Source organism: Bradysia coprophila, unplaced genomic scaffold (assembly GCF_014529535.1).
Source record: "Bradysia coprophila strain Holo2 unplaced genomic scaffold, BU_Bcop_v1 contig_138, whole genome shotgun sequence".
Classification (NCBI taxonomy): domain Eukaryota; kingdom Metazoa; phylum Arthropoda; class Insecta; order Diptera; family Sciaridae; genus Bradysia; species Bradysia coprophila.
The window spans coordinates 3,903,602-3,920,867 of NW_023503409.1; the positions used below are offsets into that span (position 1 = coordinate 3,903,602).

Below are 17,266 nucleotides of genomic sequence, written 5' to 3' on the forward strand. Positions count from 1 at the left end.
TCTACTATTACTCACTGCATCCTTAGAAAATAAGCGGTAAAAATCATTTCCGGTGAGGTTTGTGATTGACACCTGAGTGATTGTTTGGAACTTTAGATTTTCTTTTGTGATTTTTTTGCACTTGGAAAATAAAAAAATAAAAACTTTCAAATAAACTGGCACATTCATCTTTTCTCATTAACCTTGACTTCACTCTAGAAATCAATAAAGTTTACACAAAAAACTCTTCAGCTTTCCAGCTTCTTACCGCTAGTTTATGAAATAAAAATGTAACGTAGCTCACGTGAGAGCGTTTCATATATTTTTTTTATATGATATAGCCTCTCGTGACCTACGTCGCGTCACATGTCATAAATTGCGTGGAATTTTCCGGTGTCTAGTGATCAGATTTTTTTTGTAGCACGAAAAAAAAGAAAGAATTTCGTTTCAGAAATTTTTGAACAAACTCATCACTTTTTTATTTATTTTCATCATTTTGTTTTATACCATCACTTACAGTGAGAAACGAGCACACTTTGTTTTACAGTTTCATTATTTACCATACGTGCACGTGCTATTAAATCGAAGCAATAAAAACGCGCAGTGTAAATGTTTTTGACCGATCGCGACTGGCAAACAAAATGCTGGCAACAAATTGATGGTTCCTCACTGTAAATTTAATAATAATATTCTTGTACAACTTTTGTAAAAATGGTCAACAAATACGGTTTAGCATTCGAAACAAAAAGAAAAGATTCTCTTTCAATTTTTGATTTCTAAATTAAATATATTTTAACAAACGGAAATCGATTTTTTTTCTTTGTTTTAATTTATTTTTGTTGTTAAGATTTTGTTGTTGCTGTTGTTGATGATAAAATGCAAATGCTTTCAAATATATTGATCATAATATATTTATCAGTATTGTATATAATGTAATAATAGTCACATATAAAAAGTCCGATTTAAAATTTTTTACTTTTCATTTTTTGTTTAATAAAAAAGAGACACGTCTGTGATTTGTGATCATCCATAAAAACGTGCACCATCTATCTAAAAAAACGTTTACTTTTACTATTAAAATTTCTTTTATCATTTGAGTTTTCCATAATTTGTTTTTTTTTAACATTTTAAATACTCGAGAAATTTCGGATTTTCCATTGTTTTGTTTTTTATATATAAATTACTACCTTCAATTTAGTATTTTTGTTTAATTTTTTTTTTTTTTTTTTTTTTTTTGTGTTGTAAATTGATTTTACTTTTTTCTTAAAAAAAAAAATATGATAACATGACACGGTCGAGTTAGTAAATAATTTATAATTGGTGTGTGCAGTGTTGAATACTTTCAAATTGTTCTTGATTTTTTTAGTTAAAAAAAATTGAAAGAAACAAAAAAAAATATTTTCTGACGAATTCCGAAAACATAAAGGGAAAACATTTCGAATAAGTTAAAAAAAAAACTAAAAAAAATAGAAGTTTATCGGTGACTAGTTTTGATTTTGAAAAAAAAAATAAAAAAATTATTGGTCACATTGCTACAAACTATTGCAAAAATCAGATACGTTGAACAAAATATATTAAAATATTTTTTTTTTACTTTTCTCTGTTGTTGTTGTTGAAGGGATTTATGTTATCTATGTGGTTCCAATACAGATACAAACTTGGTTTTAGTGAAAATAAAAATTGAATTTGAAAAAAAAAACAATTTTGCCCTCGGAAAAAATGACATTTTTAAGAACTTGGTGATGATGGTTGAGATAAAGTTGAATTTTTTGAGTGTTTTAGTTCTTGTAAGTATTGTTGTTGAGTCGGCTTGTGCACGGCTAGCTTCTCCAAAGCATCGTCAATAGTGAACCATTGTCGTATGCGACCAATCGTCCGAGAATCTTCCCATTCTTCTAGCTCTTCTGTGACAGTCATAACGAAAACTTCAGTCCGGTGCTTGTGTTCACGACTCTGTAGTAGAATAGTTTCAATTTTTTATCAATTCGATTGAAGTGATGTCTTATTTTATGGCTCTGAGTAAGGTAATGGCACAGAAGACTATTTTAGCGGTGTCAAATTGAACATTTTCTACATAGAGGCAGAAAAATTTCAGCACGACATTTCTTCAGCTGTTTTTAGCTGATCCACCCATGTCACCAAAACTGTTTATACTTCTTTGTATGGTTGAAACTGCTTCAGTTTTGATTGTTTATGTGGGTCAGCTGAACAATAGATGAAGCAAATTCATTCTGACATTTCACTGCCTGTAAGAGGTTTCCCTTAGTAAATTAACTGAATACCAAAATCGGTTACATTTTCCAATTTAAATTTTTGCCTATTTTTTATACTAAAATAATTCTAGAGCTTCCACTAACACATCAAGTAATTTCAACAGTTTTTTGTTCCAAAAATATTTTCACCCACTGAACAGACTAAACAGAAAGCCGACTATCAATAATTACCTCAAACACTCCCAAACTTCGTCCCAAATTGCCTACCACACCAGCCTCTTCGAGAACTTCGCGGACTGCAGTTACAGCCGGCTCTTCACCAGGATCAACTCCACCGCCCGGCACAATCCAATGATTGATGTTACGAGATGATGTTACCAGCAACACCTGTAGGATTTGAACAGATATGAATGAATGAAGGAAACACAATCAAATAGGGTGAGGATAACAATCAATTCAGTCATATCGACAATGGTTGAATGTCAACTGAATAGAGGGTGCATCTGTTTTGCTATAACTGTTTTGAGAGAGTGGCAATTTGAAATAAATTCCTATTTTTGATGAATACTCATCGTCAGACTAAGGTACTTATATATGCCATTAAGAGTCACTCTGAGTGCTGAGTGACACATTCGGGCTTAAGGTAGAACCCCACTAGTGTAACACTAAGTGGTTGATCACTCGAACTTTCATCTGTTCGCCCTTATATTGATGACAATGGCGTAACCATTAAGAAAGTGAAAAATTAGAAGTCCTTGTAACGTAGCATTTCATTTTGTAATCTGTAATCTATCTACAAGCAGAGTGGAATCGGGTGACGTTCACACTTTTATTACGTTGTTACTTTCGATATAAAATGTGTTTTGAGCAAAGCAAGGCATTATTTCATCAAGCTAGATCCGCACTCACCTCTGATTCAGCATCCGATCGTACACAGATAGCCGCGGCCCGACGCCGAAATCCGTCTTTGTCATAAATTCTTACTTGGTTGGGCTTCTCTTTCACCATATTTTCTTTTCTAAACCGAGCGTGTAATTCTCAAAATAATTGTAACACAAAATCGTTTTTCACTTAAACCTACGTATCCTCGTGGAATTGTTTACTGAACTATTTATATTTGATAATAAATAAATTGGAAAAATAAAGAAAATGGTTCTGTCAATTTAGGTGGACAATAATGCAGTGAGTGCCGAGAAATAAAAAAAAAATAATTTAAAATAAAGAAATATAATCGGATATTTATTATTGTGGTGTGTCTAATAAAATGGTATCAATAACAATGTCAGAGCCATGGCTAAATTGTGGCAGCGAACGATTGTTAAACGACGAATGAAATTAATAGAAATAAAAATATGGTTTTGATGTCTCAACACTAGTAGCAAAATTTTTGATAAAAATAATGTTTTGACCGACGGATCGATTTATTTTTCATTTTTAGGTCGCGACGAATTGATTTAAATCAGATAATATTGAATCCTTCAAGCACAAGCTAATTTCCTTGGCGAACTTCGTGTTGTCTAAGACTTTTCAACTTTTTTTCTTATTAAACTTCATTAAACATCAAAAATATGCGAAAATTTGACAGTCCATCCGTTTCGAATAGGCTGCGGGCAGTGCACTTTTCAAAAAAGATGGAAGCCATTTTTGACAGATCATTAGTGAGTGGATGCGTTCATTTTGTCGATTGAATTTAAATTTTTCATTTGCATTTTGAACGAATTTCTGAAAGCACAGAAAGATTTCTATTCCGGAAAACGTAAAATAACTTAAAACAATTTACTGTCATGACTTTCAGTCATTAAGACACCTACAACGGCAACCAACACCCAATTTTGAACGATTAATTCAGTGGACATTTTCCATATAAGTGTTGTTGTTGTTGTTCCAAATGGACCTCTGCCCATATAAATTGTGGCGTGGATGTAGAGATCCGTGTACAGCCAATGTCTTCTATTCAAATTCGATAGTTCTGGAAACTATCTTTACACGCGCTAATGTCGATCACGCGTTTTTAATTGTCTCTCTAAGATGGCGTCGCCGCCATTTTGTTACGAAATCGTAGCAAATAAAAGTTTCTAAATTCACTATAAAAAAGTTCACTCCTCACGCCCTTATGGGCAATACTGTTCTTCTATCAAACGGCACAAAAACACAAATTCTCCAGACTGGCTCAAACGAACACCCTTGCCTTCCTCACGGAACCTGGTAACCCAAAGTATTCACCAGGGGCCGAACGTCCTCCCCGGTTGAAGGCTGAAAGCGGACTGTCCATATAAGTGTGTGGTAATCGTATACTATTCTCTTTATTAACTTGGAAAAGTGACACTCGAAATCAGAGATATCCATTCGAAACCTAAGTTTTCGAACAAGTTGGTTATAACATCTGAGTTAGTGGTATGAATATTATCTAGTGGCAACGAACTCAGTAAAAAGTAAAGAACATTTTGTTGTAGTAAAAAAATCCTGTTGACTGCTCAACAGATTGCCACAGAAGCGCCACAAGCATCTGCTGAAATTGGAACGAACAATTTCAGTTCGAACAACATGGCAACTCAGGATACGAGCAACCTAAAACCAACACCGGTAACGGAATCGATCAAAATGATGGAGAAGATAAAGACAGACCAAACGATGCTGAAAGAGGGATTAAAATCTGGTGGATTGATCGATTTCGACTTTCTTCTCAATTGGCGAAATTCCAGAAAATTTCGATCTGGGGCGTGCCTTCACCAATGAGAACGATATTCAAGCATCGAGAAACCTGGACCATCTGAAGAACAAGATGGACAATTTGCACACTAAGTACGATAAAAACCTTCCCGAACTAACGTCCATCTGATGAATTGTCTAATGAAGAACATAAGGCGTTGGTCACCCTTCACAAATCATCGACAGTGTATGTCGAGTTGTTCGGTGGTGATGTGCCGCCGGAAATTTCATCAAAGTTCAATTTGATTCAACAATTTAAGAAATGAGTCAGAGAAGCTGACTCCGAGGACGAGGAGGACTTTGAGAATATATATATTTATTAGATATACAAAAGGGATCTACTTGTCAGAAATAGAAGGAATTCCTTAAAAAGACTGGCAGCTGGACATGATAAAAAGAAATCTGATTCATAAGAAGAGGTTACGCCGGTCGCCAGAAATGGCTGTTGTCGGTAACTCAAACTGTATTCCAATACAAAATTTCAACTGAACTTAAATTGCGCTACCATTTTGTACATAAATTACAGCACAGTTCAACGGATTTTTTGCGATGCAACCTCGGGTTACACAGATCACTCACTAAGGCTGAAATGTGCTGTAATTTTTATTGAGCTGAAAAAATCAAGTTCTGAAAGGGCAGGTAAAAAGGCACTCATGAAGGCAAGGGTATTAAAGAACCGTTAAAACACCCACGAAGGCACACAAATTTTGACAATTTAGACGGTTAAACTAAGGTTCTGAAAGAATAGGTTCTGATTTGATCACGAAGGCGATTACAGATTGCATGAAATTCTAACTAGATAAAAATATATTTTTTTTTCAAGTTCTCTTTTCATACAAACAAAAAACGCCTTCAAAATATGTGTGCCACCACTTTACTAATTAGTGTATTGAAATCCCGGTATAGTTTCACCTATTTCTAAAACCAGAAAGACTTTTTTGGGCAAAGGTGGTATCAGAAAAAAATCGCGTCGTGAATTCTTGGCCAATGTTGACGAGTGAAGCTGAAGAGTGAGGACATTAATGTTGCTGTAGCAAGATTTCCACTGATGTAAGAATCTTGTGCTACAATTGCCAAGGCTCTTAAAGAACAGGTAGTGTCTTAACCTATTATTACGTCTGGGTAGCAGTGTCGAGTAATTAGTCTTTTCTTGTACATACGATCAATTGAACGAAATTGGTAAATACTTCAATTTTCGATAAAAAGTTTATTGAATCAATTGCACAACTCAAAATAAACGCAGTACAAATTAAAACCGATTTTGTGCTGGATACTTACAAAATTAATTTAATAATTTTTAAAATGCGACTAACATTAAAATTCATTGAACTCTGTGATGTAACATTGAATTTCACATTAAAACTAAACATCAGATTGTTTAACATCATGGTAAAACGCATCCAAAGCCTTCAACAATAGTTCTATATAATTCTACTTTAAGAGTTAGTAAATTCATTGTGTAAATTTCACTTAATAAAGGTACCATTTTCTAAAGTCCATTGCTCAATTCATTTTCCTAATTTGCTCTGCTAACAAAATCACTTGTATCGTGGTTACAGGCAAAACAATCGTTTATAAATTCGCAAACGCTCTGGACATAACGCTGTGGTTGACTAGCATACAATTTCACATGCTCTGCATCGGAATTTTCAAAACACTGCAATTGTACATGAACACCTCGACTTTGTCGATAATGGGCAAAATATTCCACATCAGTGTACGGTACAAGTTTGTCATGTTTCGAATATAGGAACAATTGTGGAGCATAACAATCTTGATTTTTTAAATTCTCAAATGGATGGGCTTTAGCTGGGTTGTCTGCACCAAATAGTAGTCCAAGCTTGTGGAAGTTTTCCTTTAATAGACACAATAAAAATATCTCAATGTACAACTCGAAATTCGAACAACGCTGGTTGATTGTTTTAAAGGTAATTTAACGGTTTTTATCGAAAACACTTGAAGAAGAACTGATTCACAAAATAGTTGCAAATCAACTGGTCTTTTTTATTAATCTTTTTGAAACCACGGCAAGTATCTAGCAAAATTGATTTAATTCTCGCCCTCTGTTCAACATAAGTTCAAGAGAGAGCATTGATCTGGGAGCATCTTCATCACCTATTTTTCAGTCGTTTCCGAGAGCCGATGCTTGGTCGTTTCTTAAAAGTTAACAAGTTGATGTCCTTATAAAATTACCTGCACAAACCATAACACAGTAAGAAACAGAGTTATAAGCCATGACACTAGGAAATTGAATGGTTTCTGTTTGCCATATATAGCCGATATTGCTCTGTATAGTGCTACCATATGCCGATCACCAGGTGCTGAGTCGAATATTACAGCTCGAATCTGAAAATTTTGAGAATCTTCATTGTAAAAAATTGATGCTGAGCTGTAATCGTTTATGGCCAAGCCACATAATAACGCACTTGAAGCATGAGTGGTAGCTCTAAATAGGTTACTGAAACTGGACAATGTATCAAACAAATGTAAAACACTGTTCACCACCGTAAAAACACTGTAAAAAACTATTTCATACAAAGTAGTACTCAATTTGACAGCTGTAGACTATGATCACTTTTGCTTGAAGTGCTCTGGTTCAATTGAACGATTTGTTAAAGAAAACTTATTTTTTGCCTTTAATTTATAGTCCGATCCGATTTACTCACCTGGACAGTTGGCGAATATTGACGAAAGGCCAGCCAAATGTGTTGATATAAATAGGCACCGCCGTTCGAAAATACATGGAATATCAATGGATGAGTGTCGAAATTCATGTCGTAAATAAGTTTTACAATTTTATCTCCTATTGGTTTCATGGCTTCACGTTTAAAGAATAGATTTTCAACTGGAGCTGTATATCGAACGGTTATGAGTCTTGATTGATGCGAAAAACAAAGCTCAGAGTTAATTACACCATTGCTACCATACTGAACAATGTGCGCTCAAAAAGGAAATGAACTCACCCACGGTCTTCATAAATTTTCGAATATTTCATTAAGTATCGATCCTTGCATCCAGCCCATCCAAGTAGTAGCACAATCGGTACGTTCGTTTCATTATACACAAAAACATAGTCTGATTCTCCGATTTCCCTGTTATTTCTGAAGTTTGGTGTTGGAAATTTGATAAAATATTCTAAGGAATCGTTTCTAATCACAGATTGATTCGGTAACGCTGACATAATCAATGATATTGATATTTACAATAAACACAAATAAAATTGTATGATCGAAATGCGAAAGGAAATCAACTTTTCTTTATCACTTTATCGTTGATATCAGATCAATTCCGTTTTAGTTTACTGATTAATTGCACAATTTTGAATGGATAGAAGCGAAATTGTTGAGTATCAGAGGAGCTTTTCTTTCAATTAGATGTACCGGTACAATGTTTTTTTCTGGAAGTCTTGACCTCGTTTGATGTATTTTGTATTGTAGCATGAAAATGAAAACTGAAGTACGGAAAATTTGGGCATGCGCCTGAACTTGATTCATATTTCAGTGTTTTTGTATGATGCCATTCCTATTGCGATGTGATACTAATATGTGTGTTATGTTTATACAACGTTTTTTCTTACCGGTTCAACAAACAGTATTTCTTACCATACATTTCGTTGGATTAGTTTTCGTAAAGTAATTGAGTTTGGATCTATAAATGAATTATAAAAATAACAAACATTCAGCACACTTACGTTAAAAGTCCAGGTTTTTGAAAAAAAGCTCAAATATTCACAATAATATTCATGTCTGTCGGAAAAGCATTGTAAACATTACATACATTCTTGGAAATATTTTGTATTAGCGTGCAGTAACTCTGAATCGATTACGTGCATATTACACACATCACATAGCACTTCAAAAGTTTAATTAAAAACTTCACCACCGACAATATGACCTTCAGCAAGCTTTCTACATTTCAAAATAAAAGTGTCGAAAATAGGGGTCTTTGAATCGGCTCAACAAAATTTCAGGAACCACATTTGTCATTATTAACCCATACCATAAGAAGCTCTCGTTTTCTTATATTATTTTGATGCTAAGAATCAAACGAAGTATAAGTCACTAACAGTATAACGAAGTATAAGTCCAACGTAGGACTCTAGTTTATCATTGTAATGTTAGACTCCACACCATATGTATGGATTTTGAGATCACATCAGGTTCTACTTAAGGTGCCAACGAGTCCGGCATACCTGCAAGTTGAACTAAGTATTTTTGCCTCTTGGGTGGTAATTTTTTTTCTTCTTCATTCTCGCTTAACAGTCATGTGCTTACCTAATTATATTTTAAAAGTGACCCTATGGTAAGACTACATACTCAAAACTAATTTAACTCTATCAAATGATGGACATTCACAGAAAATACATGGAAAAAAGTTACACAACAACAAAAAGACAGATTAACATCAACAGCAGTCATAACATGAGATACAAAGTCATTATAAGATTGTTTATGTTCAAAATAAAGAAAACATTTTCCATAAATTATACACAAAATAAAATGATTTTAAGCCCAAAATGTGAATAAAAAAACAATTCTTAACTGCACATAAATAATATCCACGAGATATGTGTAATGTCTTCAGATCGTTATGGCAAAAGAGATTATATTAGATTTTCAAGTGACACCATAATTAAAAGATGAAATGAACGAAATATTATTTGATATTATTGTGGGCGAAAAGGCGAGACGTTTAGTATTGTATGAAATATTGGTATTAAAAAAACCAATATCGATGTAAGGTTAGACTGTTTAATATATTGGATGGCGATGGGAGCTAATGTTGAAAACAATGAAAGAAATTCGTAGAAGTTGCGTTTACAGATGATGAGTAAAAACACGCGAAACGAAAATGCAATTTTTCGATAGACATAGTTATACTAGAGAACAACAGTATATTTACTGAGCAGCACAAAGTCGGTTTTATAGTACCAGTCCTAAGTTTTCCCAAGGATCTGGAAGAACAGGTTAAGACAACTCTGAGTCGATCACGAAGGCGGTGGCACACAAATTGCGTCAACGGCTACCACGACTACAAAGTTTATATGAAAAAGTCAACTCAACAAAAACAAAATTCCATTTTCCTAAAAAAACCTTTTTTTTATTTATCGTACGCAACTAGCATTGAAGCGTTGAATAGCCAGAGAGATTCTTTGTGTTAGATAAAATTTTGATCTCTTGTCTCCGGTTAATTCCCGCAACTTCGAACCAATAATTTTTCAACCTCACAATCTGTCATATTGTTAGTTATGTAAAGTGGTGCTACTAAAACCTACTTTGTGCAACACAGTGCACAATATACTATACTTATATCTCTTCAAAGTCTAAGGAAGTAACCAAAAATTACTATTGCATATATCAACCACAGCACTGCTTCTAGCATGAACATAGAAAATATTCGGAGGCTGATGAAATCACAGAAGGCACTACGTTTCTTTTGTACATATAGATGTACATGCTGTTGGAGTCCGGGAATCTTGGGACATGAGATCAGTGAAACAACGATTAATACGGAGAAAAGTTTAATACGTCAGAACATGACGAATACATAATTTAGACTAAATGTTACTTTGATTACAAATTGATGCGATTGCTATGTCGATCTCCAACACTCCTCCTCAATCAAATCAATTTGTACGTCTCAATTTTGCATATTGATTCGTTGAACAAACAATTTTAAGAAGAATCAGTCTCCCCCTGAATTAACGATTTCTGTCGAGTCTATTAATTTATATATTCAAACAGTCCTTGTGCAATGCTTGATTATGCTACGCCATGCAAGACTATGCATTCTGCCATGCTCAGCTATGTGACTTTCTATGGTACGCCAATCAATATGCTCAGCTATACAAATTGCCATGTCGTTGCTATGCAATGCTACACCGAAGCTACGCCATGATATATCTTCACCGAAATAATGTGTCCAATCTTCCAAATTTCTTGTGAATCTCGAAACAATATTTAGCTATGCTGCTACGCCGCTATGAATTGCTACTCTGCTATGCCTTGCCATGCTCTAATGAAGCTATGCTCAGCTACGCGGCTATGCAATTCTATGCCACAATGCAATGCTTTGCTTCGGCATGCCAAATTACGCTTCATTAATTGATTTCCACACGATTTAATGAACGTCCCTGGGCCCATAACCTGTTGGAGTCCGGAAATCTTGGGACATGAGATCAGTGAAACAACGATTAATGCCAACACATGCAAACAATCCTAAGCGGTAGCTCTTATCACAAAAGCCTTCAAATTTGACACTTGTCAATTCAATGTTCATGCTCAGGAGCAGTACTGTGCAAAAATCCAATATAGGCTTGAACCCAGACAGGCCAACCTGACCTGAGAAACCTGAAACTTGATTCGACAGGAACCAGATATGATCAATTTTGACCTGGCCTGATTTGACCTGAACTTGAAATTTGTAAACTTACATTGACCTGAATCGACCTGAAAATTACGACCAGTTTATAACTAATCCTGACAGATAATTTCCATTCATGTGTGTGTGTGAGTTTTTCAAAACGAAAACGTCAATTTGCTTTTAAATATTTTATTCAAAAACGTGAGGTAAAGTTAACTTTATTGCACGCAAGGATGTAAACTTTGATGGGAAGGTCACGCCGACCGCCATTTTATTAGATACGCGCAAACACACCACGTCTGATGATTTTACCAAGGCTGTATACTTTGGGGAGGTCACGCAGACCGCCATTTGATTAGATACGCGGGAACACACCACTTCTGACGATTTTACATGCAAAAAAATCACCACATCATCACGGCGATGACAATCATCACAGTAGGTGAATTTTTGTATGAAATCCGCCATGTTATCTTCAAGTGTGGTGTGTCACCCGCGTATCGGTATCTGCGTGACCTATCTGTATCTGCGTGACCTCCCCAAAGTTTACAGCCTTGATTGCACGGATCCAAAACTTTACCTCAAGTTTTTGAATAAAATACCTTACTTGGCCATGAATGGGGTAAATGATGGAAACGGTACTTCTTGTATGAAATTTACCGATCGAGGCTTAGCCAAGGAAGGTATTTTATTCAAAAACTTGAGGAAATTTTTTGGCTCCGCGAAGTAAAGTTAACTTTACCTCACGTATTTGAATAATAAATATTATGCACCTATGTCCAAATGTTTATTTTGACAAGTTAATGATTGTGATCCAAAGTCGAAGGCGTGAGTCATAATCTAACTGAAATGACTTCCCTGGTATAAAACTTTTGTTTGAAATTTTTTGAAAATAAGCCACCAAAATGAACGCAGCTGTTCTAACAAAGGCAACGAAGCCCTCGAAACAGAGAGTTCCAGTCGCTATTATTGTCATCTCTCTGACTTTAAACGACAGTTTGGTAGTCACCCAGAGTTTTCGCACCCGATCATCCATTGAATTTGTAACGTGTTATTTCTGTTTGCATTGACGCTGCTTTATAATTTTTGTGATAATGAACGAGAAAATTAAGAAAAAAAGAAGATTGGATTTTTCTGACATCAAAAGCGAACACGAAAAAATTTGGAAAAAGAATTTTTTTGACGTGCAAATCCATTGTCAATTAACTATTTTTCCTGGTCATCGCTATATTCTTAGTTCTAGCAGTGAATTGTTGGCTGAGCAACTTGCGTCTGGTGTCGATAAACTCAGTAAGTCCACAGTTTGTCGTCTGGGAACAGGAACCTCTCTCGTCACGAATTTGTTTTTTTATTTCATCTTTTGCTCTATTAGATTGGAATGAATTTGAGGAAAGAACTGGCACCGCTTTGTTACGATGGATCTACACAAATGAAGTTGGGTTCGACCCTATCCACGATGTTACTGTTGCGGATCAGTGGTTAGATTTATTGTACGGATCATACAAATTGCAATTGGTTACTCTGTTCACAATTTGTGAAGAAACGCTGTTGTCATTATCCATCGATGGTGACGCATTACCACGATTCAACGACATTGCTAAAAAGGTCGGGGCGTATAAACTGATAGGGAAATACTTGGACTTGAAATTGAATGTCATCGCTGGTGTTGCTGGTTCGACAGAAGAGCTGGATGTAGAAATCGACGAGATTAGCACAGACCATTATTGTTCTACGTCGTCGAACAGTTCGGTATGTAACACGTGCAGTAAATGTAATGGAAGGAAACATGTGACTCATTTCTATTCTTATTCGATCAAAATAGGTAGAGGAGATTAGCACAGACCATTATTGTTCTGAGTCGGCGAATAGTTCGGTATGTAACACGTGCAGTAAATATAATCGGAGGAAACGTGTGACTCATTTCTATTCTTATTCGATCAAAATAGGAAGAGGAGTACGACTATGAGTATCTAGACGAAGAGTTTGAAGAGTTGCTGAAACTCAACAAATTAACGTTTGGATACCATGCATTTCGACAATTTTCGAATGTCGAAGTGATAACTCACAGCGATAGATGGCAAGCTCACGCACATATACTTGAAAGTCGAAGCAAGAAATTTCGGGAAGTATTTACAAAAACAACTGGACGAAATCACAGTATGTATTTTACCTATTACGGAATGGAGCTCTTCCGTTGGCTGTACACAGACTGCGTGGTATTCGACGATAAACACCATGCTACGGTGGATCTTCTGAAAGCTGCGCAATTCTACGAGCTACCCACACTGTTCGAACGATGTGAGCAAGCAATAGTTGAGAGAGTTGATATCACTTCCTGTGCGTATTTCCACAAGATTGCTGAAAAACAAAATGCTGCGACAGTATTGAAATGCTGCAACCAGCTCATTTCCAAATATTTTATCAAATCACAGTCGCTGTGTCGTACTGAAATGGATGTAGAAGTCGAGATGGAAGTCGATAATTCAAATTCACTGGATGAAATGATGGTGAGTATTCTGCATGAGCACTTGCGTTTGAAACTTCCCCCCATATCCTTTCAACCTATCGTCTTTCCTAACACTTTCAAAACAAAAATTGTTTCCATTTATCGCAGGTGTGCGATTTGCCAACCGAAGAAGCCGTTGAAGGATTGCTGACGCTAAATGACGATTGTTTGCTGCACGTATTCCGTTTTGTCTCTTTGGTGGATCTGGGCAGCATTAAAGGCACTTGCAAACGATTCAGTTCGTTGGCTGATCAAAGTTTCAGACTCTACAGGGAAAAATCGTTAGAGATCGAAAGCTCTAGCATGTTCGCCAGTATCTGGATTCTAAAACATTTCGGGAATTTCATCAAATCGTTGAGCTTAGAAAGTTTTTACGAGCGGTATGCTTCGCGGGACGATATTTCTAAGATGATCGCTCGTTTTACGGATGGACAGTTGAAATCGATTTCGTTGAACGAATTTGACAAAACGGATGGGGAAACTTTCGAGTGTCTGAAGACAGTTCTGAAAAATGTCGACTGTATCGAGTTGATGTGGTTCAGTTATGACAGTAACATTGACACAATTCTCAACTATTGTGAAAATTTGAAAGAAGTCAACATTGACGGTCAGGAAATCAAGCTGAAGTCCGATTGGTGCTCAAAAAACCCAAACATCACCAAATTTACTATGAGTGGCTTGCGAGATGACAAAATTTTGGAAATAATTTGCAAAGAGCTGACACGCTTGGAATACTTGTCTGTGGATTGCATAGACACGGAAACCGACAAAATAATTCATTTGAGTCGACTAAGTTCGACTTTGAAAAAGCTTCGCATCGGAACGTCTAGTCTTGGTATTGGCCAAATGCTTCAACAATTTGCCGACAAGACAGTCCTGAAAGATTTAACCTTACAATATACACGAATGACTGAATCGTTAGCGAATGTGTTAGGAGATTTTCCGAATTTATCAAATTTGGTTTTCGAAAACCGTGTGGAATTCAACGAGAATGTACAGGACATTTTATCTAAGAAACTCGTTCGCATTGAAAGTCTTGCATTCGTTGAATGTGAAGAGATTACGTTCAACACAATCGCCAAGATCGTCAAGAATCTGCTGGATCTAAAAAAGCTTTCAGTGAACGATTGCGACGAAATCGATTTTATCGATAAAAGCGAGTACCTGAGTTTGCGAAAAATAAAAAATCTTCAAATTTTCCTGGACCAGACTGTTTATGAACGCAGCTGTGAATCAATTGGAAACAATTGGTTGGATAACGTCCAAGTTAAACGATTGGAATAGATTTTGTCCATGTCATAACATAATTTTCATATTCAAAAGGATCAGGATTTGGAAGAAATTGTATCTTATGTTGAATATGTGTTCAAATCGCCTTTAATTTTGAATAAATTTAATTTCTTTGTTGTTCAATTTTATTTACTTTCTCTTAAATTCAGAGTTTTCACAGACTTCAAGTGCAGACTAATTTTTCATTCATTTTATCTCCGATTCAGTCTGTGATACATCTTACAAATAATACAAGATCTCATTCGCGATTTCTATACTACTACGCAGAATACTAAACATAGAAAATCCAACAGAAATGTCAGTTTGAGAGTGAATTTTTGCTAAGTTTTGTACCAACATTTTTTAAATCGAAATGGAAACCATCTCCGACTTTATTGGTTGATGTTGTTCCATCCTAAAAAAAATCGTTGAACACTTCTTTGTAAGGTAAATGATGGAGAGTTGACCTAGTGGAAAAGTGATCTTAAGTTGTCCGTGTAAATTTGTATGAAGAAAAAATGATCGGTCAACTCACCATCCAATAAACCGCGAGTTGTCTTATGACGTAAGGTAAACAAAAGGTAAATCTTTAAAATAAAAGTGGTTCCATGTAACATAGTTCCAAAATCGATGAGAAATTCAAGTTCAAAGTTTGGTCTTGTCAATTTAGGTCAACTCTCCATCATTTACCTTAATTCGAATAATTTTCGCCTGTAAGATCCTTGACCTCTATGCATTTGGGAGAGTACTCACTTGAACCAATACTTATATAGATCATTTTCATGACCTTGTAAATGTCAGACACGATCCCAACTGTCAGACAAGTCGAAAAATATCGAATGAATAAGTTTGTTCCAAATAACTTCCGCTTACCCTAGGCAAATTTTGACGCTCTACCCAATACTGACCACATGTAGCGAAATATCTATTTTGGAAACGACATCACAATTAAGAGGCATCGATGCTTTGCTGAACAGCATGCATTTAGTCATTTTTTGAATACTGGATTTAAGTTTACTTTTGATGATATCTTTCCACCAGAATCCTTTTTCGAAAATTAAGGACCGCAATAACGACCACGAATGTGTTAGCTTTCAGCAGAAAATAGATTTGGTGACAGTTTGACCATCTTTGAGCAAACTGAGCAGTTTACGAAAATTTCGTTAAACTGTTGACTTTTCTCAGAGCTGGTCAAACGACCACGACCAAATCTAATTTTTTATTAAAGCTAACATTCCTGGTCGTTATTGCGGTCGTACATTTTTCAAAAAAGGTTCTGATGAAAAGATATCATCAAAAATGAAATACGAGACACACAAATGTAGGCTACAATTTTAGCTAAGTACCGAAGCCTCTTAAGAGGGCAGACTAGGTGTGAAGTAGGCTATATATTGAAAAATTGGTTTTAAAATTAATGTAGACCATTTAATGAAAATCTGTTCCAGCAATTAGATGAGCAATATGTTTATCTATCTCTAAAAAATGAAAAACGATTTACAATAAGCAACAGTTGGAAGAAAGCCGATTTCCAAAAAAATATTGCATAGCCTAACTTTAAGCGACGTTCATATTTTGGAAATCGGTTTTCTTCCAACTGTTGCTTATTGTAAATCGTTTTTCATTTTTTAGATATAGATAAACATATTGCTCATCTAATTGCTGGAACAGATTTTCATTAAATGGTCTACATTAATTTTAAAACCAATTTTTCAATATATAGCCTACTTCACACCTAGTCTGCCCTCTTAAACGACTTTTCTTTAAGTATAATCATTACATATGAGCTATTGCTGGAGTAGAGCGACTTCGATGGTATCGCTTTGATTGTGAGTCGAATAAAATTCAATTAATTTCTCTGAAAAATTCTGATTGATTTTTCATTATGTCGGGCAACAAACTTTGAAACAAAATATTAGTTTGAATGTAAATTCCTCCTCCATCGCTTCGATTAATCAAATTGAAAAGAAACAATAGAAAATGACCTTTGACAATATACTGGAATATGTCGTCAAACGCTTGATAGCGACCAGTGAATGCTCTCTTACTCTATCGATATATCTCACGAAGTGCATAAATTCATATAAATTCATATTCATAAGCAAATTGATGCGGGCGAACATTCCACAGCAAATAAATCTCGAATTTATATTAATCAAAACACAATTTTAAATTAATGTTTCGTCGAATAAATGCCTTTATAAATACACAACGCACAGCTTGATGACTT

General features: G+C 35.3%; 3 protein-coding genes across 5 annotated transcripts; 1 reads left to right on the top strand and 2 right to left on the bottom strand.

The window, feature by feature from the left end:
* Nucleotides 1-945: 945 nt before the first annotated feature.
* On the bottom strand, nucleotides 946-3,760 carry LOC119073662 (diphosphoinositol polyphosphate phosphohydrolase 2). The gene is made up of 4 exons (XM_037179266.1): nucleotides 3,606-3,760; nucleotides 3,102-3,299; nucleotides 2,424-2,579; nucleotides 946-1,932 (listed from the first exon to the last, which is right to left on the bottom strand). Exons 2-4 carry the CDS (start codon nucleotides 3,198-3,200, stop codon nucleotides 1,708-1,710), a joined length of 480 nt encoding a protein of 159 aa, XP_037035161.1. The 5' UTR covers nucleotides 3,201-3,299; nucleotides 3,606-3,760; the 3' UTR covers nucleotides 946-1,707.
* Nucleotides 3,761-6,093: 2,333 nt separating this feature from the next.
* On the bottom strand, nucleotides 6,094-8,338 carry LOC119073592 (transmembrane protein 53). Of its 2 annotated transcripts, none has more exons than XM_037179166.1 (4): nucleotides 7,865-8,338; nucleotides 7,694-7,775; nucleotides 7,095-7,247; nucleotides 6,094-6,756 (listed from the first exon to the last, which is right to left on the bottom strand). In XM_037179166.1, the coding sequence occupies exons 1-4, from the start codon at nucleotides 8,080-8,082 to the stop codon at nucleotides 6,418-6,420; spliced, it is 792 nt and encodes a 263-aa protein (XP_037035061.1). In that variant the 5' UTR covers nucleotides 8,083-8,338; the 3' UTR covers nucleotides 6,094-6,417. The 2 variants fall into 2 exon arrangements, with proteins under 2 accessions (XP_037035061.1, XP_037035060.1); XM_037179165.1 differs by having other exon boundaries at nucleotides 7,568-7,775; nucleotides 7,865-8,337.
* Nucleotides 8,339-12,221: 3,883 nt separating this feature from the next.
* On the top strand, nucleotides 12,222-15,183 carry LOC119073458. 2 transcript variants are annotated; one of them, XM_037178954.1, is made up of 5 exons: nucleotides 12,238-12,554; nucleotides 12,637-13,013; nucleotides 13,087-13,137; nucleotides 13,211-13,771; nucleotides 13,879-15,176. In XM_037178954.1, the coding sequence occupies exons 1-5, from the start codon at nucleotides 12,359-12,361 to the stop codon at nucleotides 15,052-15,054; spliced, it is 2,361 nt and encodes a 786-aa protein (XP_037034849.1). In that variant the 5' UTR covers nucleotides 12,238-12,358; the 3' UTR covers nucleotides 15,055-15,176. The 2 variants fall into 2 exon arrangements, with proteins under 2 accessions (XP_037034850.1, XP_037034849.1); XM_037178955.1 differs by lacking the exon at nucleotides 13,087-13,137 and having other exon boundaries at nucleotides 12,222-12,554; nucleotides 13,879-15,183.
* The last annotated feature ends 2,083 nt before the right edge of the window (nucleotides 15,184-17,266 follow it).

Excerpts from the sequence above, each read along its gene's own strand:
- LOC119073592 (XM_037179165.1), bottom strand. The coding sequence starts at position 8,082 with ATGTCAGCGTTACCGAATCAATCTGTGATTAGAAACGATTCCTTAGAA. Across the intron at positions 7,776-7,864 it reads AAAATTTATGAAGACCGTGG|ACTCATAACCGTTCGATATA; the intron begins GTGAGTTCATTT and ends GCATCAATCAAG. Across the intron at positions 7,248-7,567 it reads AATATTCGCCAACTGTCCAG|ATTCGAGCTGTAATATTCGA; the intron begins GTGAGTAAATCG and ends CAAAATTTTCAG.
- LOC119073662 (XM_037179266.1), bottom strand. The coding sequence starts at position 3,200 with ATGGTGAAAGAGAAGCCCAACCAAGTAAGAATTTATGACAAAGACGGA. Across the intron at positions 2,580-3,101 it reads GATCGGATGCTGAATCAGAG|GTGTTGCTGGTAACATCATC; the intron begins GTGAGTGCGGAT and ends CAAATCCTACAG. Across the intron at positions 1,933-2,423 it reads GAAGTTTGGGAGTGTTTGAG|AGTCGTGAACACAAGCACCG; the intron begins GTAATTATTGAT and ends ATTCTACTACAG.
- LOC119073458 (XM_037178954.1), top strand. The coding sequence starts at position 12,359 with ATGAACGAGAAAATTAAGAAAAAAAGAAGATTGGATTTTTCTGACATC. Across the intron at positions 12,555-12,636 it reads GTCTGGTGTCGATAAACTCA|ATTGGAATGAATTTGAGGAA; the intron begins GTAAGTCCACAG and ends TTGCTCTATTAG. Across the intron at positions 13,138-13,210 it reads CTGAGTCGGCGAATAGTTCG|GAAGAGGAGTACGACTATGA; the intron begins GTATGTAACACG and ends CGATCAAAATAG.